This window comes from Selaginella moellendorffii, unplaced genomic scaffold (genome assembly GCF_000143415.4).
Source record: "Selaginella moellendorffii unplaced genomic scaffold, v1.0 SELMOscaffold_4, whole genome shotgun sequence".
In the NCBI taxonomy this organism is placed as follows: domain Eukaryota; kingdom Viridiplantae; phylum Streptophyta; class Lycopodiopsida; order Selaginellales; family Selaginellaceae; genus Selaginella; species Selaginella moellendorffii.
This window is the reverse complement of record NW_003314265.1, coordinates 671,674-698,682: the sequence shown is the minus strand read 5'-3', so window position 1 is coordinate 698,682 and position 27,009 is coordinate 671,674. Positions and strand designations below refer to the sequence as shown.

Here is a 27,009-nt window from a genome sequence, read left to right as displayed (position 1 = left end):
AGACCGGGACCGAGACCGAGACCGAGATCGGGACCGAGACCGAGACCGAGGCCGAGGCCGAGACCGAGACCGAGCCCGAGCTCGAGTCCGAATCCGAGTCTGAGTCCAAGTCCGAGTCCGAGTCCGAGTCCGAGTCTGAGAGGGTGAAAGCCCAAAGCGTTCGTTTCCCAGACCCTGGGGGGTTTGGTGAGCTCCAAAAGTATAGTAGGGGGAGGACTACAATGGAGCCAGTTTGGCCAGGAAAGGCCAGTTTGGCCCAGGAAGGCCGGACCCAGTGTTGGGTGATGAGCTGCCCATTGGGAAGTCCAAGACTAGAGTGAACACGGACCGACAAGCAGGGTAGCTTGGTGAAGTGTTCAAGAGCCAACTCTAGTTCCCCCGGGAGATCGACTGGCCGATGCTCCCAGTCCAAGTGTGGGTAGCACTACCTACTTGGATACCTGTCGTGGCTCAACGGAACCTCGCTCTAAGCCCATGGCTAGAGCACCTAAAGGCGAAAGGCGGGGAAAGTACCCATGAGGCTTGCGTAAGGCCACGGTGTTCCAAAATGTTGTCCCAAAGTCCCAGACTGTGGAAAGGAAGAGGAGTAGCCCTCTGGTGTGGTGACAAAGGACACGGTCACCTAGTGAGGAAGTCCCAGAGGACAGTTGGACTTAGAGGTCGGGCCTGCGGGCCTTGATCCAGTGGCAGTGTTGGTGAACACGGCCATTGACAGAGAGGGACTTGGTGGGGACCGGAAAAGAGATATTGGGGAAGGTTATTCCCTAAGTCTGCGAGCATCCTAAGGATGCTAAGGAGTGGATCTGGGACGATCACTCATGGATGGATGGCCTAGTCTATGAGAGACGGGATTGCAATGTAAGTGGTGTTGGACCACCGGTGTGACCAAGGTGAATAGGTATGGCCTCAGCGTAACGGGCCGATATGTCGGTGGTACCTTGGGGTGTCGATCATGGGATCGGACACGTGAAGCACTTAGACCAAGTGCAAAGGTTGAGTGGCATGGATGCCATTCTCGGGGCTAGCAAGCCCCAAGTCCTAACTGGGACTTGTGGAGGTTGTGAATGAGACTCCTCCAAGTGGTTGGAGGTGTGGTTAAGTGACTAAAGTAAAATGGAAAAATTAGTCGCTTACACCAACCTACTTCTCAGTTCTGCGCTTACATTGCTGGCATATAAGGCAAGAACGAACATGGTCCGCTACATCACCTTCCATACCAGACCAGAAAAATCCCTTTTTCAATGAAGCCAGAGTTTTTCGCTTCCCACCATGTCCCACTGCCGGAACATCATGATGTTCCCGCAGAACCAACTGCTGCAGATCCTTAGAGGGAAGATACAATCTTTCTTGCTTATAGAATATAAGCCCATCCCGAATTGAGAAGTGAAGCTTTGCATTAGTGCGACTAACAACTTTTGCTGCTTCGCTACCAGGGCTCTGCTTCAACAACCCCGCATGGCATAAGATTGACTTCGCCAATGGATCACTTACATATGAAGCCCGAACGTCCTCCAAGTAGTCCGAACTGATTGCCGATATTGCCTGGAATTGAGCTTGATGACTCAATTGTAAGCAACCAAAGGGAACGATTCGAGAGATGATCCATTGGGGTTCAAATATAGAGGGAAAGGGCCCATGAACAAGAGTGCACCCCTTTTTCCAATCGGTTAAGGGTCTTGGGATATTTGGGGTTAAGCGTCCTTGGGTTTGAATAGTACTGGGCTGGGTGACTTCCCGGGAAGTCCAAACTCAGGAACTTACATTTGGTATCAGAAGGGTCTCGGGTCCGACTCTGTTGGTTGGCTAAAAGAATCACACCACATGTTGATTGACATCTGGCTGGTCCAATTTGCTCCTGCTGGGCTAGACCCGAGGGGTAGGGTGTCAAGAGAGTGGGGCTCTCGGGAGAGCTATGGCTCTCAGCTTCCGTTCACGAGGGCGTGAACTTGCAAGGAAGCGTGGTGGATTGTAAGCAACCAAAGGGAACGATTCGAGAGACGATCTGTTAGGGTTCAAATATAGAGGGAAAGGGCCCATCAACAAAAGTGCACCCCCTTTTCCAATCGGTTAAGGGTTTTGGGATATTTGGGGTTAAGCGTCCTTGGGTTTGAATAGTACTGGGCTGGGTGACCTCCCGGGAAGTCCAAACTCAGGAGCTTACATCAATGCATCTGGAACAATATTATCTTTACCAGGTTTATATATGATTTCAATATCATATCTAGCAAGCTTCTCTTGCCAACGAGCCTGCATTGGCGTAAGCTTAGGCTGCATTGCAAAGTAACTTAGTGTGTTACTATCCGTATAAACCTTAGTATGTCCACCCAAGTAGTGTCTCTAGTGTTCCAGGGCCGACACTATAGCAAACATTTCTTTCTCATGCGTTGGCCATCTTCGTTGAGTTTCATCCAATTTCTTGGAGTAGAACACAACGGGACAACCATGCTGCCTTAGCGTAACACCAACCACTTTGTCACAATCTTGCTGCAACACGGCACCAATAGCATAGCCAAATGCATCACAATGCACTTCGAAGGGTTTATCAAAATCTAGGATCCTAAGAACAGGAACCGTAGTCAAGATCTCCTTCAGCTGTGCAAAAGCACGCTGACAAACTGGTGTCCAATGAAACGGAATATTATTCTTCATCAACTCAGTTAACGGAAGAACAATCCTTCCAAAATTGCGGACAAACTTACGATAGTATCCGGCCAAACCGAGAAAGGAACGAACATCTGATATAATGGTCGGGGCTTCCCAAGACTTCACCGCTTCCACCTTCTTTGGATCGACCTCAATCACGCCACCACCAACTATATGTCCGAGAAAGTTTACGCGCAATTGACCAAAAGCACATTTACTTTCCTTAGCATACAGTTTATGTTCGCGCAACTTCTAGAACACCAGCTCCAAGTGTTTCAAATGATCCTCCAACGTTTCGCTGAAGACTAGAACATCGTCGATATAAAGGACAACAAATGTGTCCAAATAATCACCAAATATTCTATCCATCATAGTGCTGAATGTTGCTGGAGCATTGCATAACCCGAACAGCATAACAAGGAACTCATAAGATCCGTACCAAGTCTTAAAGGCTATCTTCTCCACATCCTGATCCACCACCCGTATCTGATGATACCCGAACCGCAAATAAAGTCGCGTAAAATACTTAGCCTTTAAGAGTTGGTTAAACAAGTCATCAATGCGAGGCAAATGATAACTATTCTTAACTATGATCTTGTTGAGTGCCCGATAGTCAATACACATCCTCATGGTTCCATCCTTTTTCATAACAAAAAGGACTAGCACTCCATAAGGTGACTTGCTTGGTCGGATATGACCTTTGTCAAGAAGCTCCGTGAGTTGCTTCTTGAGTTCAGCCATCTCCTTGATGTTCAACCGATATGGAGCTTTCGTAGGTGGTTTAGAACCCGGAATAACCTCAATCCGATGATCAACCTCACAGCTAGGAGGTAGCCCTGGCGGCAAATCCTTCGGAAAGATATCCTGGTTCCTCGCCAACAACTCCAATATCCTCTTTGGTATAGGATCAACCCCGTCGCTGATTCGAACTGAGTCATTAACACCCTTAGCTTCCATCACTTGAACCCAAAAGGTTTGACATCCCCTCTTAGCTGCTTTTTAAGCACCCTTGCAGTCAAGAACTTTGCATCCCAATCCTTTGAGGAACGCTTTTACAACTGAAAGGATACATCAGAACATCCTTCTAACTTCAATGTGATACGACTTTATCCAGCACCATAAATCCCTTTTATATATTTGTTGAAGAAGTCCATACCAAACACCATCTGAAAATCTGGTGTCTTCAACACTACCAAGTCCACTCTTTCTTTCCACTTAGATATCTTTATTGGAACATCACTCACAAACTTTCTGGCTACTTGCCCACCTTCTGCAAACCGGAAGTGCATAGGCGACATTTGCTCAGCATTCAATCCTAACAACTTAACTAAGTCTTCGGATATCATGCTATGCGTAGCTCCCGTGTTAATCATCACTCAGATTCGGTGTCCACGGACAAAGCCTACCAGATACATCAACGGATCAGTGTTTGCATTGACTGCAAGAAAAGCTTGAGGAAAGCAACGAAAGTTACTCACCTCTTCTTCCTCATAGTCTGCATTGACCAACTCGTCAACCCCTACAGCTTCACACCACCGTCTTCCCTTATGACATTAACCCGACACCTTGTCTTATGTTTGTTGGGACATTCCGAGGACCTAAGTTCCAACTCTCCACAATGGAAGCAATGACCCACACTACCCGTTCCGCTAGGAGCAGGTTTTGTAGGTTGCTGCTGCTTGTACCCACCAGGAGGAGGAACAGAGGGCCTAAGACCAGAAGAAGCTGCTGGCGGTCTCCAACCACCACCACCTTTGTTAACCGTTTCTTCTGAGCCTTCAGAGCAGAACCTGCCTTCCACCCTCTGTTTCCGATCACCTTGTTTATTCTCAAAAAATTTATTCTTATCCGAGTTACCAGCATACGATTGCTGATATTGTTCCATGAGCGAGTGACTAAAGGCAACTTGCTGCACTGCCTCCTTACACTCCAGATACGTCTTTAGTTTAAACTTCAAAATCTCATTACGAGAAAGTGAACTTAAACCCTCTAGGAAATAACTCCGAGCATCTTTGTCACTCATATTTGCAATCATAATGTGCTTCTGAGCAAATGCATTAACGTAATGCATGAGATCCCCTCGCTGCTTTAACCACCACAGCTCCGCGTGAAGTCTCAAACCAAGATTATCCGGCAAGTATTCCTTACGGATATGAGACCACATCTTGGTCCAACTTCTAGTCTTCTCTTTTTTAGCACACACCTGGTGCCACCAAGTTTTGGCATGATCGGTGAAAAAGGATTGCGCATACACAACTTTCGTATGATCATCTACGTCTGCCGCTATGAAATAGTTTTCCATATCGTAGACCCAGTCTTCCAAAACCTAATAGTCCCGCATGCCTCTGAAGTTGGGTGGTTTCAGGGGCTTGAACTTTGAAACTTGTGCAACCGGGGGCGGCTGCAAAACTTCATCATCCTCAAAACTTGAGGAGGAGTCCCGTTGCTTAGGCTTAGCTGGTTTAGCTGCCTCAACTTCTTTCTTCCTCTTCTTGTTCTCCTTCTTCAATTTGTGAATCTCCCTTCGCAAATTCTCGATCTCGACTTCCTGAGCTGTACGCTGCAGCGCTGCAGCATCCAGCTCTTCCTCTTCTGACTCAGCCTTTGCCTCTTCCGCAGGATCTCTAGCAGGAGTTTCCTCCTCTTGATTCGCCCGTCTAGAGGTTTCAGCGTCATCAGCACGGTTCCTCTTCACCATCCTGCTAGCTGCATGCATGCCTCTATCAGTAACTGAACATGCATATAACATTCTTACCGAATGGTGCAATCCAACTAATCCTACACAGGTCGCTTCGAATCTACTAGAAAAGTCTCTGCGTATGCAACTTGAGTCAGAAAATCCGACAAAAGTTGGATAGGAATTGCTGAGACAATTTCTCTGATACCAAATGTAGCGCACTTGAATTTGGAGCCGAACTCCAAGCCCATTGCGCTACGAACAAGGGTCCGGTACAATCCCACGAGCACCAGCTCCCCGTATCCAGCACTTGCACGCAAAATGGTGTCAAACGGAGTCTGGCACAATTTTGGCATACCGGTGGCCTAACACGAGGAGGAGAGTACTCCACCGACTAGAGCAGCGTGGAACTTGGGCTTAGACCCAAGCCGAACACAGAACAAGGAGCGACACAGCCCAGCAGGAGCCAAACTAATGTCTCAGGTGGTCGGACATGCATTCCAACCACTATCCCTACTATCCATTTGGAACCTCCCCCCCCCCCCCCCCCCCCCCCTTGAGGAACATACGTTTTGGGCTTTCACCCCAAGCCTCCCTTAGTACCAGGAGTTAGTCTTTGGGACAAACTCGAAACTTACTAAATATGGAATGTCTTTAAATTGCAAATTTGGACACGGGACGAACACCATTGTGTTCAGGCCAATCTCTACATTCCGTAAATATGCCAAATGAGCGAATCTAGACACTTTCCATAAATAGCATATAGGACCGAAATGAGACTAACACAAAGGGCATGATAGCGAGGGTGTTTGGCAGACACGGTAAGCTATCATCCAGCGATATTGAGGGACTAGTTTCAATATGCAAAGGTTCTTGTCACTAGCAAGTGCAAGACAAAACGAGATGGGAACTCCTTACCGGGCTAAGTATGCTTAGCTAATAACACGTAGGAATTCCGTCCTTATGCTCGTCCGGTCTAAGTACACTCGAAATGCCCAATTAACTCCACTAGCACAAGAGGGGCTACTAAAGGGATCCAACTGTACCGATCTTCTACTATCATGGCAGTAAGGAAAGAGTGTCCGTAAGGACTGGTCGACAAGTATCTTTCGATACCCAAAGTCACATTCGCGACAAGCATGAACCCTGACTGGTTGGAGGTGGCCTTCTGCTTGTTAAGTGGAGCAGCAGAAGGTTCCATTGAGTACCACCGTAATTTATGGGCTTTGGGCATTGCTGCAATTGGAAATCTTTGTGGTGGCTTTTGTCAACCATAGGGTGGAGCAATTCCAATGCAAGTTCCAATTCCAATGTAGTGTCAGCCACAAGGTTGAGCAATTTAAATGCAAAGCCTAACACAGGGATGGCTATTTCATGTAGCATCAACCACAAGGTGGAGCAATTCCAATGCAAGTTTCAATTCCAATGCAATATCAACCACAGGGTTGAGCAATTTTGCAAGTTCCAATTCCAGTGCAGTGTCAACCACAAATGGAGCAATTCTAGTGCAAGTGCATAATGGCATCCCTTGCACTCTCTATAAAGTCCTATGTATAGGCAGGAGCATATGCACAACCCTACATAGATGCACTAAACTTACGTGCACTCCATAAAAATTCTGCCCCTGTTTTAATGGGATGTGATTCCTCATTATATGGTTTCATTTTCCAATTGAACACTAGCTGGTATACTCAATAGTTGAGCCAGACTAATGGTCATTGATCACAATAGAGTCACCATATCCACTTCAACACATTGTTGACTTGCATCCTTCTATAGGGAGTGACCCACTAATCATGCCTAAAGGGATTGATCATTGAGCCTTCGAAGCACATATTCTTGCCATGATTAGAAATGCATTTTTCACTGATCCACCACGAAAGATTATAAACACTAATCTGTCAAAATGGGGAAGTATCAACCTAGCCAATGGCACTAATTATGTGGATCAAGACATATTTCCATGCCCCTCTTCTTATTTATCAAGCTGGCCAATAGAAATTTAAAGAATATATTCCCATTGTAGGAAGATAAAAGTTCCTCACCTCTCATGTACTGGAATTACTTCAATTTTAGCTATAATGATCAAGATTGCTGAAATGCCTTATCCACTACTTCAAAAATTAATCTAAAAGGAATACACCTCTTTATTTGAGATATGTCCAAAAGCTTATTTTCATTGGTAAAAAGAATAACAACTTCATCCTTCACTCTTTGTACAATTGCCTGTAAAATTGATACTAGATTTTTTGACCTGATTACCTTTATTGCAACATACATTCTCCAAACTAATTAATTATGGCTTTAAGTCCTCTCTTATAACACTCAATTCAAGGCTCTTAATCAAACTTCAAAGAGAATTCTCTCATATCTTCTCCTTGCTCTAGCACTTAAAAAAAAATTAGGGAGAAACTGATAAGAAAGAACAAAGATATTCTTCTATATTGTGAGCTTTAATTAGCTATGTCTTTGTAAAGAACAAGTTAATTATTTTAGCAAAATATACAACCATTTAAAATCTAGAGATATATGAGAATCTTAAAGAGCCATACATATTAATTATGTGATTGATTATAAGAGGATTAATACTGTTGAGATGAATGGGGTTATGAGCAAGAGGTGATAATCAATTCCCAAAGTTATAATGCTAATAGCTTGTTTTCCCTCTCATTTTGATGCTCTGCAAAAGAATTTTAGAAAGAGTTAGGCTCAAAGAGGTTGATTCATATGTCATTTTATCACATGTAAACAACCTCTTAGAGCCTACACTTCTCACAAAAGAATAAAACTTTTTTGTAGGGAAAAAAGCATGGAGATGAAAGGGAGAATAAATTATCAACACTATAACTTTTATAGTTGTAGGGCCTCTTTTATAACCCTATTCATCTCAGCAAATATTATTCCTCTCACAATCAATTACGCATATTTTAATATCCAAAACATTGATTGATTATGTTCTTATAAAGAATATGTTAAATCTTTGTTTATAGTGGATTTGTCCAATAAATATATCCTACTATTTGCAAAATTAAAATAATATTAAAAAAATTAGCATATCACTAGAATCTAGAAAGCAATTGCCATTGAAGAGAAATGACTATTGATCGTGGCTGTTGATTGTGACTTTTAATTTTTAGGGTTTTACAGCTAATAGAGTTAAGTTACTTTTATAATTGTCATAAGCTGATGATACTAAAGTTGTATTCTCAGCCAAAATCTATGCAAGGTTGAGAAAATGAATTAACATTATGTTATCCATTTATATTTTAGTTTAAAAGGCTCAATAGAAGGGATTTTAAGTTTATAAGGTTTAACTAGATCTTCTAAAAATTATATATATACAACAATTAAAACACTTTATACATCTATGAGTGGGATTTTGGTTTGGATTCAATCTTTACTATTTTCTTCTATATATAAACTAGATACACACGTGGAAGCTTTTCAAAGGCTTTGAAAATTGTGACCATTGGACATACAGAAGGACACTTGACGAAGGCTTTGAAAATTGTGACCATGGACATGCAGAAGGACACACAGACCGCTTGTGACGATTAATCATTTGGATGTCGAATTTTAATATTTCCCCTTCCAAATGCATTTTTTCTTTTAAGAACCAACTCGACTTTACAAGAATAAAGAATCGATTTTGATACAATAGCGGTGACTGCGGCGAACTAAGACTGCGTACACAGCAAAAAAGACAAAATCCAGAGATACGAAATCCGCTTCACCAGAACCACTCGCGCTTGGAATTCACGGCCTTGACGCTGCTGGGAACGAGCGGCATGCCTTCAAACAGAGTCACGAAATGGTTTAAACATCTGGATCTCCGGTGGCTGTGACCGGTCAAGCTGCTGATTCCAGAAGAGCCAATTTCTACAACGCGGCCTGGAACAAGCAATCACACTACGTGTTAGACATCGTCACAGGCCAACAAAGACGGACAAGCAAGTTAGAATCCGTCACAGGTGTTCAGTGCGTATTTTACGCACCTTTAACCCAGATTGGTGGAGCCTTTGTGACGTTTGCTACGAGGAAGGACATGGCGATGTCCTCGCAGTTCCTGTGAGTTGAAAGTCACGAAAGGCGTCAAAACAAAGCTAGACAATTGCCACGCAAGAGGTCGAGAGACGTGACGCAACAAACCTCTCGTTGGCAACGTAGCTCCGGATGCTCTGAGGCATCTGGTAAGTGTAGAGCTCCAAATACTTGCTGTGGAAAAACGCGATCTTGGAGAGGACCATGCTGTATGATCCCGTCCACCATACAGACCACCACCCTCCGTATCTATACGTCGGAGTTTGGCCCTGGAAATCGGCAATGCAAAACCACTGTAAGAAAATACCAAAAGAAGCAAAGCTTACTGTTCTAAGTTTGCAAAAGAACTGGAAACTAGCCTAAGCCTATTGTTCGTTCTAAGTTTCCAAAGAACTGGGAAAAGAAGGGAATTTTTCCAAGTACCTTAGATTGGAGCCAGTGCATTCGAGGAACAAAGCCGACCATGGAGTCTCTAGCGCTCAGCCAAACGTTGAAAGCAAGCTCCATGGTGTCGCAAGAGACGAGGACGTCGTCGTCCACGGAGAAGACGGCGTCGGTGTTGAGGCCAGTGATGGGCTTAAACCTGTTGTTGAGATTGTCCTCGAGGTTGACATCAAAGTGGAGCTCGGGAGCTCTGGATCCGCGCCGATGCCTCCTGGCGATGGTTTCCAGCAGCGACAAATGCAGCTCGTCACTGGGCGGCTCCGGCTCGCTCCACACGACGCGGAACGCGTCCACCCCCTTGCACGACGCGTAGTGCGCCACGGATTTCTTGAGAAGATCCTCCCTCTTCCAGGTGTTGACAAGCACCGTGTAGCGCTGCCTGGATATCCAATCCCGAAAGTTTCGCATCAAACACTTGGATCCCACTGCCAAGAGAGATTTTTTGTGCTCTTACCTGAGATCTTGATCATCGCGCTGCGGCTCCTCCAATCTGTGCTTCCAGCCCACCAGAGTGGACGCGCGCCTCGCCAGCAGCGCCGTGGACAGGAGAATCACCACGAAGACGAGCAGCTTGATGTGATAGGACGAGTGATTGGAGAAGAGAATCCGCAATCTCTGGACCAGCAATCGGTCCCTCTGGCCCTTCATTCTTGGGCCTGGATTGCCGGGCTTGATGTCGAGCACAACCATCCCGCAAGAAGAGGCCGCGCAAAAATAAACCCTCTACCTCACTCCAGTATTTCCATCCAAGAACGCTCCAATCCAGGTCAAGAACCGCGGAGCTCGCAATGCAAACCCTAGATCAATCCGGCAGCGCTCGCTGCCAAGCTCTCCCTCGCAGGCCAACGGCAGAATCCATGCCCTGCCCTTTCAAGATTACCCCCTGCCTATCTAACAGAATATTCCATTCCCTACACTTTGCCGCGTGGTTTGACAAGGTTTTGCCCAGGACGATTTCTAGGGTTTATGGCGCATTGCTCTCCTCGGGCGCGCGATGTCGACAAGATCCAGCAGCGTTTTCTCGGCAGCACGCTAACGCGCTGGATGATCGGCGGGCCACCCATGAAGTGGATTTCCGGCCAGTTCAGAAGCCGACTGGTAAGATTTCTTTGAGCTTCACGTCATTGTCTTACTGCAGCTATGCATTGCCGTGTCTTGTAGAGGAGGCTGGGCGAGTCTTACACTCTTTTCCCTCGGCTCTGCCAAGTGGTGCTCGTCGTTCACTATTCTTGACTGCGTGTACTTCTTCTCGTAGACTTTCTACGTTCTCGATCGACGCCATGTGTTGGCCCGCGGTATGGAATGCCGGCGCGTTTGGAGAGATTCTAAGCTCGCCGAACGGATCTCTATGAATTCCGGTTCACGACTGTGATGCAAGGGCGGCGAACAAACCTTTTCTCGAGATGGAATTCTCTACAATAGGTGGGGACGTTCTTTTTCTTGGCTTGAGTCTTTGTTTCACTGGTAATTGTTGTGATCAGGATACCACCGTTCGCCCTTTGGAAAGACGCAGACTGTAGCCGATAGCGATTCCAAAGGCGACGTGCCATCAGGTTTTGTACTAGCTGGTGTATCACTTGTAGCTGTACGTGCTCCAACTCCACTTCCCGTGAGGGATGGTCTTGCTGTGATGGAGGTTGATGCTATTGCAATCGTTTCCTCGCACAGCTGACACTGGTTTAAGCAGGTAGTCCTCGAGCTAAAGGCAGATGGTACTACTGGTATTCGTGATGGTCCATCTGTGAACCATGCCCAAACAAGTTCTTGATCGAGATCTCTTATACGGTTAGCATCTTATTCTTCCTCCTTCCCCAGGTAAGCTTTCATTTTCATCAACTCCTATGTGGTTTTCTTTTCTTTTCTTTTTCTTTCAGAATCCTGGGTCATTACTGCGCTTCGCATTTGCAGCTGATGCCTTTAAAATGGTGACTGCTCCAAAGGAGAGCTACCGCGAGTCGATATCAGATAGCTGTACTATATTTTGGCAACCGTGGAGACGAGTGAGCTTGACACGAATGACAGTGAGGCTAATTTGATTTGCGTCTTTGGTAATTGTATCGATTTTATTTGCCTCAAGCTCAAGCTTCTAAACATCAGCGATTTGTTTATATTTCGTTGGGAAGTATATCTCCACCCCACTACAAAAAAGAGGTGGCCATACAAAAGAAGAAATCGTGGCACGACATTCGCTCTCACTCTACGATCCAATTGACTTTCTGGAACACTCCCTTCTGAGCATTATAAGTGTACCTGACGGGAAGAAACTTTGTTATAGGCACACAAAGTCAGGCTTTCTTTCAAGTTACCTGCAAAGGAAGATTGGAGGGAGCTCGTCAGCGGCACCAGCCGGGAAGAGGTTCTGGCGCCTGGCCGTCTCCTCCGCGTACTTTTGGGGAACCAGCACCTGGCAAGGACCTTGTATCGATCCAACCAAATTGTTATCGCAATGGTTTGATTCATACACCTGATCCAAGAACAACGAAGTGAGTGTGTCATCTTTAAAAAGAATGTATGCTCAAGTTACCTCGCCAGCCTCAGCGTCATCTGGTCGACCCGCAATCGCTGGCATGTCGTTTGGATAGTAGCACCAATTGACGCGAACCCACTTTGCGCCAGACTCGAGATCCTCCCACAGAGTCTGGAAAACTTAAGCTTGAGCGAGAACTAGAAATGAAAACTTGGAAGTACCTGAAGCCTTGCAATGTAAGGTGGGATCTCGGGCGACTCTGGACGAAACAGCGCGCAGTCTTTTATCTTGTACGTCCAGCCTCCAACGCAGCAGGAGCTATAGTAGACTCGCTTGTCCACCACCTTGGTAGGAGCTCCAACCCAATCGACGTGAAGGCAAACTTGGCCGCCCGAGTTGTCGGGCTGGGTTGTAGTCGCAGCGTTTTCGGCCGGAGACGGAGCTGGGGGCGTTACTTGCTGAGCTTCGGCTTGAGCTTCTTGAGCCTGTACCTGGGCGGCTTGAGCTTGAGCTTTCAGCTTTTCCATGGCCTCAATAACTTCCTGCGATGGAGCCTTCTGCTGCTGCGGCTGCTTGGTTGCGTCACTCGGACCATTAGCCGACGTAGCTCCTGTTTGCTGAGGAGTCGTAGGCTTAGTTTCGGGTTTCCTGATTGGCATTTTGTTTGGCGTCCCAGAGCCTTTCTTCACGGGTCCATATCTCGGCTTCACTCCGTTGCACTTTGGACAGGACCAGTCGCCTTTTGGATACTCCCAAAATGGTACGCACTTGTAGTGGAAAGCTTTCTCGCAGCCATCGCAGACCACCACACTCGCTGTGTCCCTCACAATGCACTGGCAGAGATCGCACGGTACCAGCGTCATCATGTAGGCGTTGCTGACATCGCACATCTGCTGGGGTACATAGCTCTCGGCCTTTAGCTGTTGGACCAGCGTCACAAGCTGTTTGTGTCTAATCATCTGTGCTTGCTCGTCAATCTCGTCGTAGTCGTCAGATTGTTTCAAGTCGGCATCCGCGTCATCGTCGAGCGAGAGAGCATTCGGGGAAGTCAGGAGAGCTGCATTAAATGGATCCCAAGCTAAGCAGATGATTCAGAACGACAGAACAACGAAAATACAATATAAAAAAAAGGTACCTGATTGAAGCTGATTTCCATCATCCTCGGAGCTGTCATCGTCCGAATCCGAATCTTCGCCTTCAACTTTTACTTTCGCATCCTGCAAGGAAGTCAATGAGATAAGAGCACAACGAATGATAAACTCCGTTACCTCTTGAGGCCGCGGAGCCGGCTCAATGCTCCCTTCGACAGTTTTCCGGTATCCCATTGTTGATATCATGCTGTCGAGTGACTGCTTTGGCAGGAGACTGCTTGGTGATATCCTCGCAACCAAGGCGCTTAAATTAGTTTCTGCGTCATTCGCCAGTTGCATTTCTATCTCCGTTGGCGGCTTACCACCTCGCATCTGTGATAGCCCGGCCAGCACCAGAATTACATCCGCAGTCTTCCCAAGAATGTGGTTCACCCTCTCCTCGACCTTTTGCTTTGACTTTTTCGAGCCACCATCCACTAGAGAATCTCGCGCTCGTTTCCTGCTGTAAACCCGTGCAACCAGCTGAGGACTTCCCTGCTTGTCCACGATCCCATTCCCGTGTTTCAAATGCAACCCATTCGGAACTCTCGCGTCGGCGTCGATGAGCTCTTCGGGGTCCATTCTCGTGTCACGTAGCGACTTGTCTTTCTTTAGCACGTCCAGTTTCTTCTTGTTGTCGAGACCTGTGCAGTGATTTTCCATGGCTAAATTCAGCTACTCAAAATGAAGCTACGAGCTTGCGGCTTGCAAAGAAAAATTGGTTCCTGCAAAACGAAGAAAAGACCAAACTGTTTAGAAACGAAGATATATGAACCAAAACATTCCACCAAACCTTCTAAGCAAAGAAAAAGAAAACAAAAGAAAAACTCCACACAAAGCAAACATCCTCACAAATCTGAGCTAAGTGGAAGCATCGAAAAAATGCGTGACGAGAGAGCTCGCGGGTAGCCAGCCAGCCTAGGGTAAAGCCAAGCTCACGCAGCACACACCTCTCCCAGCGCTAATCGCTCTAATCCTGCGAGAACAAGCGGTGCCCTACCAGGAATTCCCCAATGCTGGCAGCCGCTGCAGCGACGAAATCCCGGGTTACCTCATCGCGAAGCTCCCGATTCGGCCATGGCGCGCACGCTCGACGCCGCCGCCTCGCCGCCGCCTCGCCCCCCGGCCCTCGGCCGCCCCGGCGGCGCCCGCCCTGGCTTCTTGGGCCTCTTCTTTTTCAAAAATTTGAAACGATTGATACCGCGGGGGCCTTTTTTTCTCTTCGTCTACTAAACCATTTGGGCTGTGGCAACTAAGTGCCCTCGCCAAAACCCACAACAGCAACTTCTACCCTCAAAGGCAAAAAAAAAAATTGCTGCCCTAGCCCTTTGGAGCTATGACGTTGGCTAGGGTAAAATCGCCCGAAAGGGTTCCACGTGGCGAAGTATAGTCTGCCACGTCATTGGGGTTTTAGTGCCAGCGTGTAGGGATATGGCGACGACGACGAGCATGGCGTCGCTCGCCAGCTCCATGGCGGGGCTCTCGCTCGGATTCTCGTCGAGCTCGGGATGGAATCGGCGATTGGCGCCGCTGCAAGTCTCTCCGGCGGTGAGTTTCTGGCCGCATTGCGCGTGATTCCGTGTGTGTTGGTCCAGATTTTGCTCATGGATTGCGCGGTGGCGGTGTGTTGTGCTTTGCATTGTTGTCGCGAGAATGTCTCACGGCCTGGATGGGAATTTCATGTTTTGGAGATCGTTCTCATCGCATCGAGCTCGGGAAGCTGAGATTTTTTCTTGTGGAAATGTCCTCCAGGGTGGAAGGCTGGCATCCAGACCATGCACGATCACAATGACGGTAAGCTCTGCTCTCGCAGCAATGTTTTCTTCTTTCTAGCTGATCAAAGCTTCTACTTGTATACAGATAAGAAAATGGGAGCTTAAGAAGCTCAAGGAGAAGAAGAAAATGCACGTCCGCCTGGGCGACACAGTGAAGGTGATCTCCGGAAGTGACAAAGGCAAAGTTGGAGAAGTCACGAAGCTCTACCGCAAATGGAGCCGGATCATCGTCAAGGACGTAAACATGGTGACGAAGCATATGAAGCCCAAAGAGAAGGGCGAAAGTGGCCAGATCCTTCAAGTAAGCAAAGATCAAACGTTTCTCTCCTCACAGCTTCGAATCTCTCCTCTAGAATTGAAACTTTGCTGCAAGAACTTGACTCTTTTTATCTTTCCTTGCTCGCAAGAGTTTTGACCCCTTTTTTTTCTTTTTCTTTTTTTTTGTTCAGGTGGAAGCTCCAATACACAGCTCCAACGTCCAGCTCTATTCCATCAGTGCCGAGGTTGTGAGCCGTGTGGGACACAAGGTCCTCGAGGATGGAACTAAAGTTCGCTACTTGATCAAAACCGGGGAGGTCATTGATTCTATTGAGCGCTGGAAGAAACTCCGCTTCCGGGACAAGGACAAAGACAAAGAGAAGGATTCCAAAGCCGGCGAGCAAAAGAAATCCGACGGCGATAAGCAATGACGATTGGAAAATCTGCTGGACATTTCAGTCCGTAACTTTCCAGGGAACAAGCACACATCGTAATCCAAGGCTTTGATTAATTAAATGTGGTTAACAGCCATAGCGATGGGTTTTTCCCAATTATACGAACGCGATGAATCGATGTTTCTCCTCAGCTCTGCCATGTAACTGCGAAAGGCAAAACTCTTTCAGGGAGATCTTCATGGAACTTTCCGACTTACATGACTTCTGTGAGCTTGATCCTCCAGGGGGAAAGCCTTGGACGGAGTTGATCTCATGAGCTCCGGATCGAGTCTCCAGCGTCCTTGAAGCAACCAAACGAAAAACAGGATTTTGATCGTCAAAAGTATGAAACGAAGGAGAAAAACTCTCTCCTTCTCACCGACTTCCTTGAAGAGACTCCTTCACTGTGAGGCTGTTGATCCGCTCCAGCTGATCCTGCCGCGAGACACAAACGAGGAACTCATAATCTAATCATCGAAGGAAAGAAGGAAATCATCCATCACGAACTATGGACAAGAAAAATGAGGAACCATACCTTTTCATCTTTGCAATGATTCATTTGACGTTAATGACCGCTGCTTCTAGATGTTGAGTACGTGATCTTAGCTGTGGTGGTACAGACCTGCAAAGATTTACGACCAGGTGAGATTTACGAGAAAACAGAGACAAAACCACCTCCAAAGAAGAGTGGAGCAACAGGAAAAAGCTTATCTCAATCGAGAGATCGACAATCGCTGCCGTTGAAACTTCCCGATGACGCGAATACTCTGGAAACCCAATCTATAGGTTGCCTCAAAAGAGATGTTGCGCGTAAGTTCCGGTCTAAAGCGGACTGTGGTGCTTGGACAATGTGGATGTGCCGGAGTGGTTATCGGGCATGACTCGAAATCATGTGGGCTCTGCCCGCGCAGGTTCGAATCCTGCCATCCACGTAACCTTTTCCGCCTGAGCGCGATGGCGCTGTGTTGTGCTTTGATCTCACGGCCTGGATGGGAATTTCATGTTTTGGAGATCGTTCTTCGAGAAGCTGAGAATTTTTTCTTGTGGAAATGTGCTCCAGGGTGGAAGGCTGTATCCAGACCATGCACGATCATAACGACGGTAAGCGCTGCTCTCTTCTTTCTAGCAGGAACTTTTCCTGATCAAAGCTTCTACTTGTATACGGAGCTCAAGAAGGTCAAGGAGAAGAAGAATGTACGTCCGCCTCTCTTCGGCAGACAAAGGCAAAGCAAATGGAGCCGGATCATGGTCAAGGACGTAAACATGGTGACGAAGCACATGAAGCCCAAAGAGAAAAGTGAAAGCGATCAGATCCTGCAAGTAAGCAAAGCTCAAACATTCTTTTCTCTCCTCGCAAGTCTTCCCCGTAGCTTCGAATCTCTCCTCTAGAACAGAAATTTTGACTATCTTTTCGTGCTCGCAAGAGTTTTGACTCTTTCTATCTTTCTTTTTTTTTTTTCAGGTCATTTCATGTCCTTTGTGTTCTAGATGTGTAAGATGCTCGGCCTGCATTTCTGAGGTTTCAAGAGCTTGCTTCCACTCCCTACTATATTTCTCTTCACATCCAGCTTCTATGAATTACTGGGAGAACGTTCTAAAGTTCTAGAGAAACATTGTGAGCCGTGTGGGAGTCAAGGTAAGATTCCAAAACCGGCGACGAAAAGAAATCGGACGGCGATAAGCAACGACGATTGGAAATTCTGGTGGACATTTCACTCCGTAATTCTCCAGCGAGCAAATTTCAGACACTCCTTGTATATTCGAATCTGCGAAAACAGGAAGATCTGGGCCGTCCATGCGAGAAAAGGGGGTCAAATAAACCCCTTTACCCTAGCTATTTTCTCCAGGGGTTGAGCTGAGCGAGAGGAACACAATGGCGCTGGAAGACTGTCGTCGGTCCAGTGCGCTGCCATCGTTCCTCTACAAGAGCAAGGGATTCAAGGCGCCAGCTCCGGCGCCAGCGATCAATGGCGGCGGCGGCGGCGCTCTCCAATCTTCCAGGTTTCTCATCCCATCCCCAGACGAGTCGAAAAAGATCGCGATGTACTCGCCGGAATTCTACGCGGCGTGCACTGTCGGGGGGATTCTTAGCTGCGGCCTCACTCACACGGCCGTGACGCCCTTGGACATGGTCAAGTGTAATATGCAGGTAAGCTCGGGTTTCTTGTTTAAAGCGTGTGGCTGATGAATGGATTCTTTGCTCAGATCGATCCCGCCAAGTATAGATCTATCGGCAGTGGATTTGGGGTTTTGTACAAGGAGGCTGGCCCCAAAGGTTTGTTCAAGGGATGGGTTCCGACGCTGTTCGGATACAGTGCGCAGGGAGCTTTCAAGTTTGGCCTCTACGAGTTCTTCAAAAAGTACTACTCGGACTTGGCCGGAGAGGAGAATGCGTACAAGTACAAGACTTTCATTTACTTGGCCGGATCTGCCTCGGCCGAGTTCTTCGCCGATATTGCGCTGTGCCCGATGGAGGCCGTCAAGGTCCGGGTCCAAACCAAGCCCGGATTCGCTAATGGGCTTCTCGATGGCCTGCCAAAAATCACGAGGGCTGAGGGCGTTCCTGGGTATGTTCTTGTCCTTTTTCTTCTCTGTTCCTTTTTAACACTAGCTATTTCTGTGCTCAGACTTTACAGAGGACTGGTGCCTCTCTGGGGACGCCAAATTCCATGTAAGCTATCCAACTCTCGAACGCAAACACGACGAAAGAAATGGTTTTTGCTGACTTGTTTGTGACAAATTCTCGTTTCTGGCAGACACGATGATGAAGTTTGCATGCTTTGAGGCCACGGTCGAGGCGCTTTACAAGTACGTTATTCCCAAGCCCAAGGACGAGTGTAGCAAGGTGGAGCAGCTGGGTGTTAGTTTTGGTGGCGGTTACATTGCTGGAATTTTTTGCGCTATCGTCTCGCACCCTGCTGACAACCTTGTCTCGTTCCTCAACAATACCAAGGACGCAACCATTGGCCAAGTATGTATCCTTGTTTTCTTCTTGTTCTTGCGCTTATTTCGTTATCTTTTGCTCCAGGCCGTCAAGAGCATGGGCCCGGTGGCTCTCTTCACCCGGGGGCTACCGCTGCGTATCGTGATGATTGGAACACTCACTGGAGCACAGTGGGGAATCTACGACGCCTTCAAAGTCTTCGTTGGACTGTAAGTTTCTCGCTCTCTCTTGTGGGGAAATCTCAAATCTCTATTCCAGGCCGACCTCTGGAGGAGTTTCGAAAGCTCCCGAGCAGCTAACCACGCCGCTACCACTTCCCTCCGCCTGAGGGCAAAGGATTCTTTTATGGCGAGACGAAAGAAAGGACCAAGTTTTGCTCTTCATACCCCCCCACCCCGGATAACTTATTGATGATGAACCTTTTGATATACTCCTATATATTGATCATATTGGTGCATTGTTTGGTAATAAAGCAAGAGTCTTCTTAATTGGTTTTTTGTTTATCTGTTAATGGTTTTATTCTCCAATATACAACAGTTCATTTCTGTCTCACAGCGCCCAGTGTTCAGCATCCAATTCCTAGATTCACTATGGTTGCGGTTGCAGTCCTTTGCTCTTCTGAATGGCAAGTGTGGTTGCAGTCCTTCACTCTTCTGAATGGCAATTGCTTGCGTGTCTATTTTTTGTCGTTCTTCCTCTATCATACTCAAGAAATCACAGAGCTTGGTTGAGCATTAATAGCATTAAATATCAATGGTGCAAATAATACAATGATTATATTTTTAAAATATATTAATAAAAAATTTTTTAAAAATAGTGTGAGGGCCAAGTGTACGGCTATGATGCTGTATACTAATATTAGCGTAGTGGGATTTTGGTAGCCATCGGATTGGTTTCAATCCGGACCACTCACTCCTGTATATAAGTTAGGGTTTTTGGGCTAATTGATATACACATTTCTGTATTCCCTTTCCATATTCCATGCACTCACATTGGTGGAGGTGAGGGGCACCTTTGATTGTCCCTGGGGAGTGCTTGGATTTGGGATTTTGGTTTAGATCTAGCTTTTTGCATTGTCTAGATCTACCATTTCTTTCCAGCTCTTTGTCATTTATCTTCTTTTGCTCTTTCTTTTTCATTTATCTTCATAGCTGATCTGCAATCTCCTCCTTTGACTCTAGAGCAGCAGTTAGTTTAATTGCTTGATGTTATGCGCTTGCAATTGAACAACCAAACTCAGTTGATAGCGGCGTTCACGGCACATGGTACAACTCCTCCTGCTCTTGGTGCCAATCCTTGCGTTTGGCCGGAGTTCTTTCGTGGGAGTCCTGGGGATGATGTGTACCATTGGTTCGATCACTTCACGGTGATTGCCACATATCATTCTTGGGATGATGCTCAATGTTTGCGTGAGTTCCCCACATGTCTCCAAGGGACAGCATTGCAGTGGTACAATGGATTGAGCGCAGCCACTCGTGGCGATTGGAGTGTTCTTCCGGACGTCTTCAAACGCGCCTTCGGACACGCCAATGATTGTGATGATGCCTTCCAACAATTGCATCATCTTTGCCAAGGGCCATCTAAGTCGGTGATGCAATTTGGCGTTCGTTTCCGAAGTCTTTTGCTTTATGCGGAGTCAAATATGTCGGAGCGAATCAAGCTAGGAATGTTGTGGCCAGCACTTCGTCAAGATCTTGTCGGACTTGTGCATGCACTTGCTCCTGCCACTCTTGACGATGCTCTTCGCTTGGCACAACGTTATGAGACGTCGCCTCTTCCACTTCTTGCTACACGTCTTTCAGCCCCACTTCCTATGAGTGATGGTCCTGTTCCCATGGAAGTTGATGCTGCTGCTACTTGAGTCCAAGGACAAGGGCGAGGACGTGGTCGTGGCCGTGATGTTCGTTGCTGGGCGTGTGATGAAGTTGGTCATACTTATCGGCGTTGTCAGCGCTTTCCGGATTGGCGACCTCCATTTCCTGGGTGGAGACCTTGGCATCAGCAACGTCCCATTGGTGTTGCTGTGGTGGAAGGTTTGGATACCGAGGTGCATTCGGGAAACGAGGAGTCGCGCGAGTAATGGAGGGACCTTGTGCGAATAAGTTAGTGACCCCTCCATCTTTCTTTCGAGAGTATCATCAAGGGGTTCACTCGGCACCGGTTCATCTAGTGTTTACTTTCCAAGTTCGTTTTTATAACAAGAGGTCTCCGATTCTTCTCTCCGTGTTGGTTGATACAGGTTCGAGTTTATCTTCTATTGCTCGATCTGTTGCCACACGTTGTCGTCTACACTTGCGTCGTGCGGCGGATCCAGTTTTCATTCTTTATGGCAACGGCCGTACACATGCATGTGCACGAGATGAGGCAGACCTGGTTGTGCGTGTGGGCGATCTCGAGCTTGAGTTGCAGTCGTTGCGGGTGGTGTTGAGTCAAGCTTTTGACCTCATTCTTGGTATGGATTGGTTGCAGCGCAATCATGCCAAGTGTGACTTTGAGGCTTCTCCCCCTTGTCTCATACTTCCTTATGTTTCATCCATTCCTCTCACTTCCGTACTTCTTCGTCCCTCTACTTCTACCTCTGCTTCCATTACTTTTGTTCCCCCACTGTTTCCTCTTGTGCTTCCATCTTGTTCTGCTCTTCCCTTTCCCGATCCCTCCGATGATCTTTGTGTTGCAGCGGTTGACCGGCTCATGAAGGAGTATTCTGATCTTTTTGAATTTGACCTATCGTCTGGGGCCAAGATTGCCACACGTCATCCGATTCCAACCGGGGATGCTCGTCCAATCAAGGTTTCTGTTCGTCGTCGGTCACCCAAGGAGATCAAGATTTTACGTGCAAACATCAAGGAGATGTTGGAGAAGGGTGTTATTCAGAAGTCGCGGAGTCCTTGGGCATGTGAACCTCATCTTGTGACGAAGCCTGATGGTAGTATTCGTTTCTGCATCGACTATCGTCCGTTAAATGAAGTGACGATCCCGGACGTGTACCCTCTTCCTCACACTGCTGATCTCTTGGATCCTCTGGGGCGAAGTCGTTGGTTCACCAAGCTAGATCTTGCTTCTGGGTATTGGCAAGTACCGATGGCCGAAGAAGATATTCCTAAGACTGCTTTTCGTACACCATTTGGTCTGTACAAGTTCTTGGTGATGCCGTTTGGTTTGAACAATGCTCCAGCAACTTTTCAGCGGATGATGGACGAGGTTCTTTGCGATATGCCGGAGGTGACGGCTGACTTCATTGATGATGTCTTGATCCACTCAGAGGGGACGTGGGAGGAGCACGTTCGTGATGTTTGTAAAGTGTTGGATCGGCTACGCAACGTTGGTTTAAAGCTGAAGTGGTCAAAGTGCGTGTTTGGGTCCAAGGACACAACTTATCTTGGGTACCGTATTTCTCGTGAGGGTTTGCAAGTTGATCCTGACAAACTTGTAGCCGTTCTAAAGTTCCCTACTCCGAAGTGTGTGAATGATGTGCAGCGCTTTTTGGGTAAGGTGCAGTATCTTGGTCGTTTTGTGGATCATCTTTCCGATCACACTACACCATTGCGAGCGTTGCTGAAGTCATCAACGTCATCTTTCATCTGGTTTCCGGATTGTGAGCGGGCGTTCGTGAATCTCAAAGAGCTATTGACGACTCCTCCGGTTTTGGCATATCCTGACTACACTCGGCCTTTTATTTTGCGCGTGGATGCTTCTGACATTGGTCTTGGAGGTGTGTTGATGCAAGAGAGCTCGAGTGTACCTGGTCAATGCCATCCCATTGCATACATAAGCCGTACATTACAACCAGCGGAGATGAATTACTCCACGACGGAGAAGGAGTGTTTAGCAGCAGTCTGGGGTTTCGAGAAACTTCATGCATATCTACATGGTTCTCGGACGTTACTTGAAGGTGACCATGCTGCTGTTACTTCATTATTGAAGCGGAAGAACCTGGTTGGTCGTACGGCTCGATGGGCTTTGAAGCTTCAGATATATGATTTCGATGTTGTTCATCGCCCAGGGAGTTCTATGGCTGATGCTGATGCCCTTTCTCGAGCTCCTCTTCCTTCTCCACTCACTTCTCATGTTTTTGACAAACCTGTTGTTCCAGCATTTGTGGATTTTCTAGATGAGGATTCTGTGCCGTCGACAGTTGCTATCCTTGACGTTCAGTGTCCACAGGGCGCAGAGCAAGATCTACCTTCTCTTAATGAGGTTCGCGAGGCTCAAAAGATTGAGCCGTGGATTCGAAGGCTTCGAGATGGGTTTGAGAATCTTGCATCACTTGCTGATGACTTGCCTTTTTGGCATTTACATTCTCAATATCGCCTTGAAGATGGCCTTCTTTATTTTGTGGGGACGGACCCTGATGGTCATTTACGGCTGGTGGTGCCTTTGGTGTTTATTTCGCGGTTTCTCCATGCCTACCATGATTCTCCTGTTCTAGGTGGTCATATAGGACACCGTCATGTCACCGAGAAGCTGCGCAGATCTTTCTATTGGCCAGAGATGCGACGTGATATTATCCGGTATGTGCGTAACTGCGTTTGGTGCTAAGCTCGTAATACTCCCCCTTGTGCTGCGGAAGGACGGTTGGAGTCAATTGCAGTTTCTCGTCCGTTTGAGTTGGTGGTGTTTGATCTTATGGGACCTTTTCCACGATTGACTGCTGGCAATGAGTATGTTATTATTGCTTCTGACTACTTGACTCGTTGGGTGGAAGTTGGTGCTCTTGCTAGTGCCTCTGCAACTGCTGTTGGATACTTCCTCCTCAATCGAGTGGTGTTCCAGCATTCTTGTCCAGAGCGGATTCTTTCGGATAATGGTCCTGCATTTATGGCTGAGGTATTTCATGTTTTAACATCTCGGTTGGGGATACGCCACACTTTTATGAGTGCTTATCATCCATAATCAGACGGTCTAGTGGAACGGCTCGTTCGGACATTCAAAGGGATGATTGCGAAGTATGTGAACTTTCAGCATTCGGATTAGGATGGTTATTTGCCGTCTCTTCGGTATGCCTATGTCACAGGGGTGCAGAGTTCTGTTGGTGCTTCACCATATAAACTTCTATATGGTCATGATCCAATATTACCAACAGAGTTGGGTTTACCTTCGCGATTGCCACGAGCTCCTGATGCTAGGTCATGGGATCAATATTTGACAAGCATTCTTCCACTTGTCCGAGCAGAGTCTGCTGAACACTTTGGCCGCGTACAAGTGGGACAACAACGGCACTACAATTCCCACCATCGTCCACCTGCAGAATACAAAGTGGATGATTTGGTGTTAGTCCGTTTTCCCCATCTTACGGTACGTGGTTTATCTAAGGGGCTCTTTGTGCAGTGGAAAGGACCGTATCGGGTGTTGCGGCAAGTTGGACCATAAGTTTATGAGGTTCGGCATGACATTCAGCAGGCCGATCCTCCGGAGATTGTGCATGTGTAGCGGTTAAAACGCTTCATACAAAGGGATCAGGAGCAGTTAATACCGTCTACAGATCCACCGATGCCTCCTCCTGATGTTCCTCCAGATCTCGGCCCATCTACAAGAGAACCCTGACGGCCTTCCATTATTCCGAGAGGAGGGGATGATGTGAGGGCCAAGTGTACGGCTACGATGCCGTATACTAATATTAGCGTAGTGGGATTTTGGTAGCCGTCGGAATAGTTTCAATCCGGACCACTCACTTTTGTATATAAGCTAGGGTTTTTGGGCTAATTGATATGCACATTTCTGTATTCCCTTTCTATATTCCATGCACTCACAATAGGAATTAATCGAAATATCATTTTGTAAGGTCCAAGTGTACAGCTACAATACTGTATACTAATATTAGTATCGTAGTCATTAGATTGGTTTCAATCTGGACCACTCACTCCTATATATAAATTATGGCTTTTATGTTTATTGATATGCACATTTTTTATATTCCCTTTTCATATTGTATACACTCATCCCTGAAGAGTGCTTATATTTGGAATTTTTATTTAAATCTAAATTTTGCATCATCTAGATTTAATTTTTTCCATTTCTTTTCTTTTGTTCTTTCCTTTCAGGATTTTAGTTCAAATCTAGCTTTTGCATTGTCTAAATGTCCTTTTCCTTCTAGCTTTTTCTTATTTTTCTATTTTTGCTCTTTCCTTTTCATTCATCTTTATAGCAAAGCAGCAGTCTTCTCCTCCTTTGATTGTAGAGCAGCAATTGGTTCAATTGTTTGATGTTATGTGATTGCAATTGAATAACCAAATTCAGTTGATGGTGGTGTTCATGCCACATGGTATAGCTCCTTCTACTTTTTTGGTGCCAATCCTCGCATTCGACCGGAGTTCTTTCGTGGGAATCCTAGGGATGACGTGTACCATTGGTTCGATCACTTCATAGTGATTGCTATATATCATTTTTGGGATGATGTTTGACATTTGCATGAGTTTCCCACGTGTCTTCAAGGGACAGCACTACATTTGTACAATGGTTTGAGTGTAGCCACTCGTGGGGATTCCCGAATATCTTCAAATGCACATTTGGACATGCTGACAATTGTGATAATGCCTTCCAACAATTGCACCATTTTTGTCAAGGGCCATCAGAGTTGGTGATGCAATTTGGCATTCGTTTTCAAAGCGTTTTACTATGTGTGGAGCTAAATATGTCAAAGCGGATCAAGTTGAGAATATTGTGGCTAGCACTTCGTCAAGATCTTGTAAGACTTGTGCATGCACTTGCTCCAACCACCCTTGACAATGCCCTTCATTTGGCACAACGTTATGAAACATTGCTTCTTCCACTTTTCGCTGCACATCTTTCAGTTCCACTTCTTGTGCAAGATGGTCTTATTCCAATGGAGGTTGATGTTGCTAATACTTGAGTTCAAGGACAAGGGCAAGAACGTGGTTATGGCCGTGATGTTCATTGCTAGCCATGTGACAAAGTTGGTCACACTTATCAACATTGTCGGCGTTTTCCGAACTCCATTTTCTGGGTGGAGACTTTGGTGTCAACGTCCTATTGGTGCTATTGCAGTGGAAGATCTGGACACTGAGATGCATTTGGGAAACAAAGAGTTGCATGAGTAACAGAGGGACCTTGCATGAATAAGTTAGTAACCCCTCCATCTTTTTTTCAAGAGTATCATTAAGAGGTTCATTTGGCATCAGTTCATTTAGTATTTACTTTCCAAATTCGTTTCTATAACAAACAATTTCCTATTATTCTCTCTGTGTTGGTTGATATAGGTTTGATTTTATCTTCTATTGCTCAACCTATTCCCATATGTTGCCATTTATATTTGTGTTGTGTGGCAGAGCCAGTTTTCATTCTTTATGGCAATGGCAATATACATGTATATGCACGGGATGAGGTAGACCTAGTTATGCATGTGGGCGATCTCAAACTTGATTTTTAGTCATTGTGGGTGGTGCCAAGTTAAGCTTTTGACCTCATCTTTGGTATGGATTAGTTGTAATGCAATCATGCCAAATATGACTTTGATGCTTCTCCCTTTCATCTTATACTTCCTTATATTTCATCCATTCCTTTTACTTCCGTACCTCTTTATTTTTTTGCTTCTACCTTTGTTTCCATTACTTTTGTCTCCCCATTACTTCCTCTAGCATTTTTGTCTTGTTCCACTCTTCCTTTTTCCAATTCCTACAGTCTTTGTGTTGACTAACTCATGAAGGAGTATGCCGATCCTTTTGAATTTGATCTATCATCTGGGGCCAAGAATGCCACACGTCATCTGATTTCAATTGGGGATGCTTGTCCAATCAAGATTCTTATTCGTCGTCAGTCACCCAAAGAGATCAAAATTTTACGTGTAAATATTAAGGAGATCTTGGAAAAGGGTGTTATTCGAAAGTCATAGAGTCCTTGGGTATGTGAACCTCATCTTGTGACAAAGCCTAATGAGAGTATTCATTTCTACATCAACTATCGTCCGTTAACGAAGTGACAATCTCTAATGTCTACCCTCTTCCTCATATTGCTGATCTATAAGCAACCAAAGGGAACAACTCGAGAGACGATCCATGGGGTTCAAATATAGAGGGAAAGGGCCCATGAACAAGAGTGCACCCCTTTTTCCAATCGGTTAAGGGTCTTGGGATAGTTGGAGTTAAGCGTCCTTGGGTTTGAATAGTACTGGGTTGGGTGACCTCCCGGGAAGTCCAAACTCAGGAGCTTACATTTGGTATCAGAGGGGTCTCGAGTCCG

The 27,009-nt window shown here is 46.3% G+C and overlaps 4 protein-coding genes and 1 non-coding gene across 7 annotated transcripts; 3 read left to right on the top strand and 2 right to left on the bottom strand.

Annotated features, from left to right (window-relative positions):
- Positions 1–8,902: 8,902 nt before the first annotated feature.
- Positions 8,903–10,715, bottom strand: LOC9655594 (glycosyltransferase family 64 protein C4). Its single transcript, XM_002963958.2, has 5 exons — positions 10,260–10,715; positions 9,785–10,184; positions 9,470–9,630; positions 9,316–9,386; positions 8,903–9,211 (listed from the first exon to the last, which is right to left on the bottom strand). Exons 1-5 carry the CDS (start codon positions 10,493–10,495, stop codon positions 9,051–9,053), a joined length of 1,029 nt encoding a protein of 342 aa, XP_002964004.2. The 5' UTR covers positions 10,496–10,715; the 3' UTR covers positions 8,903–9,050.
- Positions 10,716–11,886: 1,171 nt separating this feature from the next.
- LOC9654385 lies at positions 11,887–14,505 on the bottom strand. Of its 3 annotated transcripts, none has more exons than XM_024668646.1 (7): positions 14,403–14,505; positions 13,541–14,127; positions 13,408–13,489; positions 12,494–13,350; positions 12,330–12,443; positions 12,112–12,269; positions 11,887–12,055 (listed from the first exon to the last, which is right to left on the bottom strand). In XM_024668646.1, exons 2-7 carry the CDS (start codon positions 14,063–14,065, stop codon positions 11,998–12,000), a joined length of 1,794 nt encoding a protein of 597 aa, XP_024524414.1. In that variant the 5' UTR covers positions 14,066–14,127; positions 14,403–14,505; the 3' UTR covers positions 11,887–11,997. The 3 variants fall into 3 exon arrangements, with proteins under 3 accessions (XP_024524414.1, XP_024524416.1, XP_024524415.1); XM_024668648.1 differs by having other exon boundaries at positions 12,494–13,329; XM_024668647.1 differs by having other exon boundaries at positions 14,454–14,505.
- Positions 14,506–14,794: 289 nt separating this feature from the next.
- On the top strand, positions 14,795–15,995 carry LOC9654384 (50S ribosomal protein L24). Its single transcript, XM_024668652.1, has 4 exons — positions 14,795–14,950; positions 15,155–15,196; positions 15,263–15,478; positions 15,627–15,995. The coding sequence occupies exons 1-4, from the start codon at positions 14,834–14,836 to the stop codon at positions 15,864–15,866; spliced, it is 615 nt and encodes a 204-aa protein (XP_024524420.1). The 5' UTR covers positions 14,795–14,833; the 3' UTR covers positions 15,867–15,995.
- A 724-nt stretch (positions 15,996–16,719) lies between these two features.
- Positions 16,720–16,801, top strand: TRNAS-CGA. Its single transcript has one exon. It is a non-coding gene; the product is annotated as a tRNA-Ser (tRNA).
- Positions 16,802–17,688: 887 nt separating this feature from the next.
- Positions 17,689–19,307, top strand: LOC9655593 (mitochondrial phosphate carrier protein 3, mitochondrial). Its single transcript, XM_002964328.2, has 6 exons — positions 17,689–18,018; positions 18,075–18,436; positions 18,497–18,540; positions 18,626–18,840; positions 18,898–19,022; positions 19,072–19,307. Exons 1-6 carry the CDS (start codon positions 17,743–17,745, stop codon positions 19,139–19,141), a joined length of 1,092 nt encoding a protein of 363 aa, XP_002964374.1. The 5' UTR covers positions 17,689–17,742; the 3' UTR covers positions 19,142–19,307.
- The last annotated feature ends 7,702 nt before the right edge of the window (positions 19,308–27,009 follow it).

Bases quoted from the DNA above. Each gene is read 5' to 3' on its own strand.
- LOC9655593 (XM_002964328.2), top strand. From the start codon at position 17,743: ATGGCGCTGGAAGACTGTCGTCGGTCCAGTGCGCTGCCATCGTTCCTC. The intron at 18,019-18,074 runs GTAAGCTCGGGT...TTCTTTGCTCAG, and splicing joins TGGTCAAGTGTAATATGCAG to ATCGATCCCGCCAAGTATAG. The intron at 18,541-18,625 runs GTAAGCTATCCA...CGTTTCTGGCAG, and splicing joins CTGGGGACGCCAAATTCCAT to ACACGATGATGAAGTTTGCA.
- LOC9654384 (XM_024668652.1), top strand. From the start codon at position 14,834: ATGGCGACGACGACGAGCATGGCGTCGCTCGCCAGCTCCATGGCGGGG. The intron at 14,951-15,154 runs GTGAGTTTCTGG...AATGTCCTCCAG, and splicing joins CGCTGCAAGTCTCTCCGGCG to GGTGGAAGGCTGGCATCCAG. The intron at 15,479-15,626 runs GTAAGCAAAGAT...TTTTTTGTTCAG, and splicing joins AAAGTGGCCAGATCCTTCAA to GTGGAAGCTCCAATACACAG.
- LOC9654385 (XM_024668646.1), bottom strand. From the start codon at position 14,065: ATGGAAAATCACTGCACAGGTCTCGACAACAAGAAGAAACTGGACGTG. The intron at 13,490-13,540 runs GTAACGGAGTTT...ACTTCCTTGCAG, and splicing joins CGGCTCCGCGGCCTCAAGAG to GATGCGAAAGTAAAAGTTGA. The intron at 12,270-12,329 runs GTAACTTGAGCA...TTCTTGGATCAG, and splicing joins ATGACGCTGAGGCTGGCGAG to GTGTATGAATCAAACCATTG.
- LOC9655594 (XM_002963958.2), bottom strand. From the start codon at position 10,495: ATGGTTGTGCTCGACATCAAGCCCGGCAATCCAGGCCCAAGAATGAAG. The intron at 9,387-9,469 runs GTTTGTTGCGTC...TTCAACTCACAG, and splicing joins AGCTACGTTGCCAACGAGAG to GAACTGCGAGGACATCGCCA. The intron at 9,212-9,315 runs GTGCGTAAAATA...TGCTTGTTCCAG, and splicing joins TCCACCAATCTGGGTTAAAG to GCCGCGTTGTAGAAATTGGC.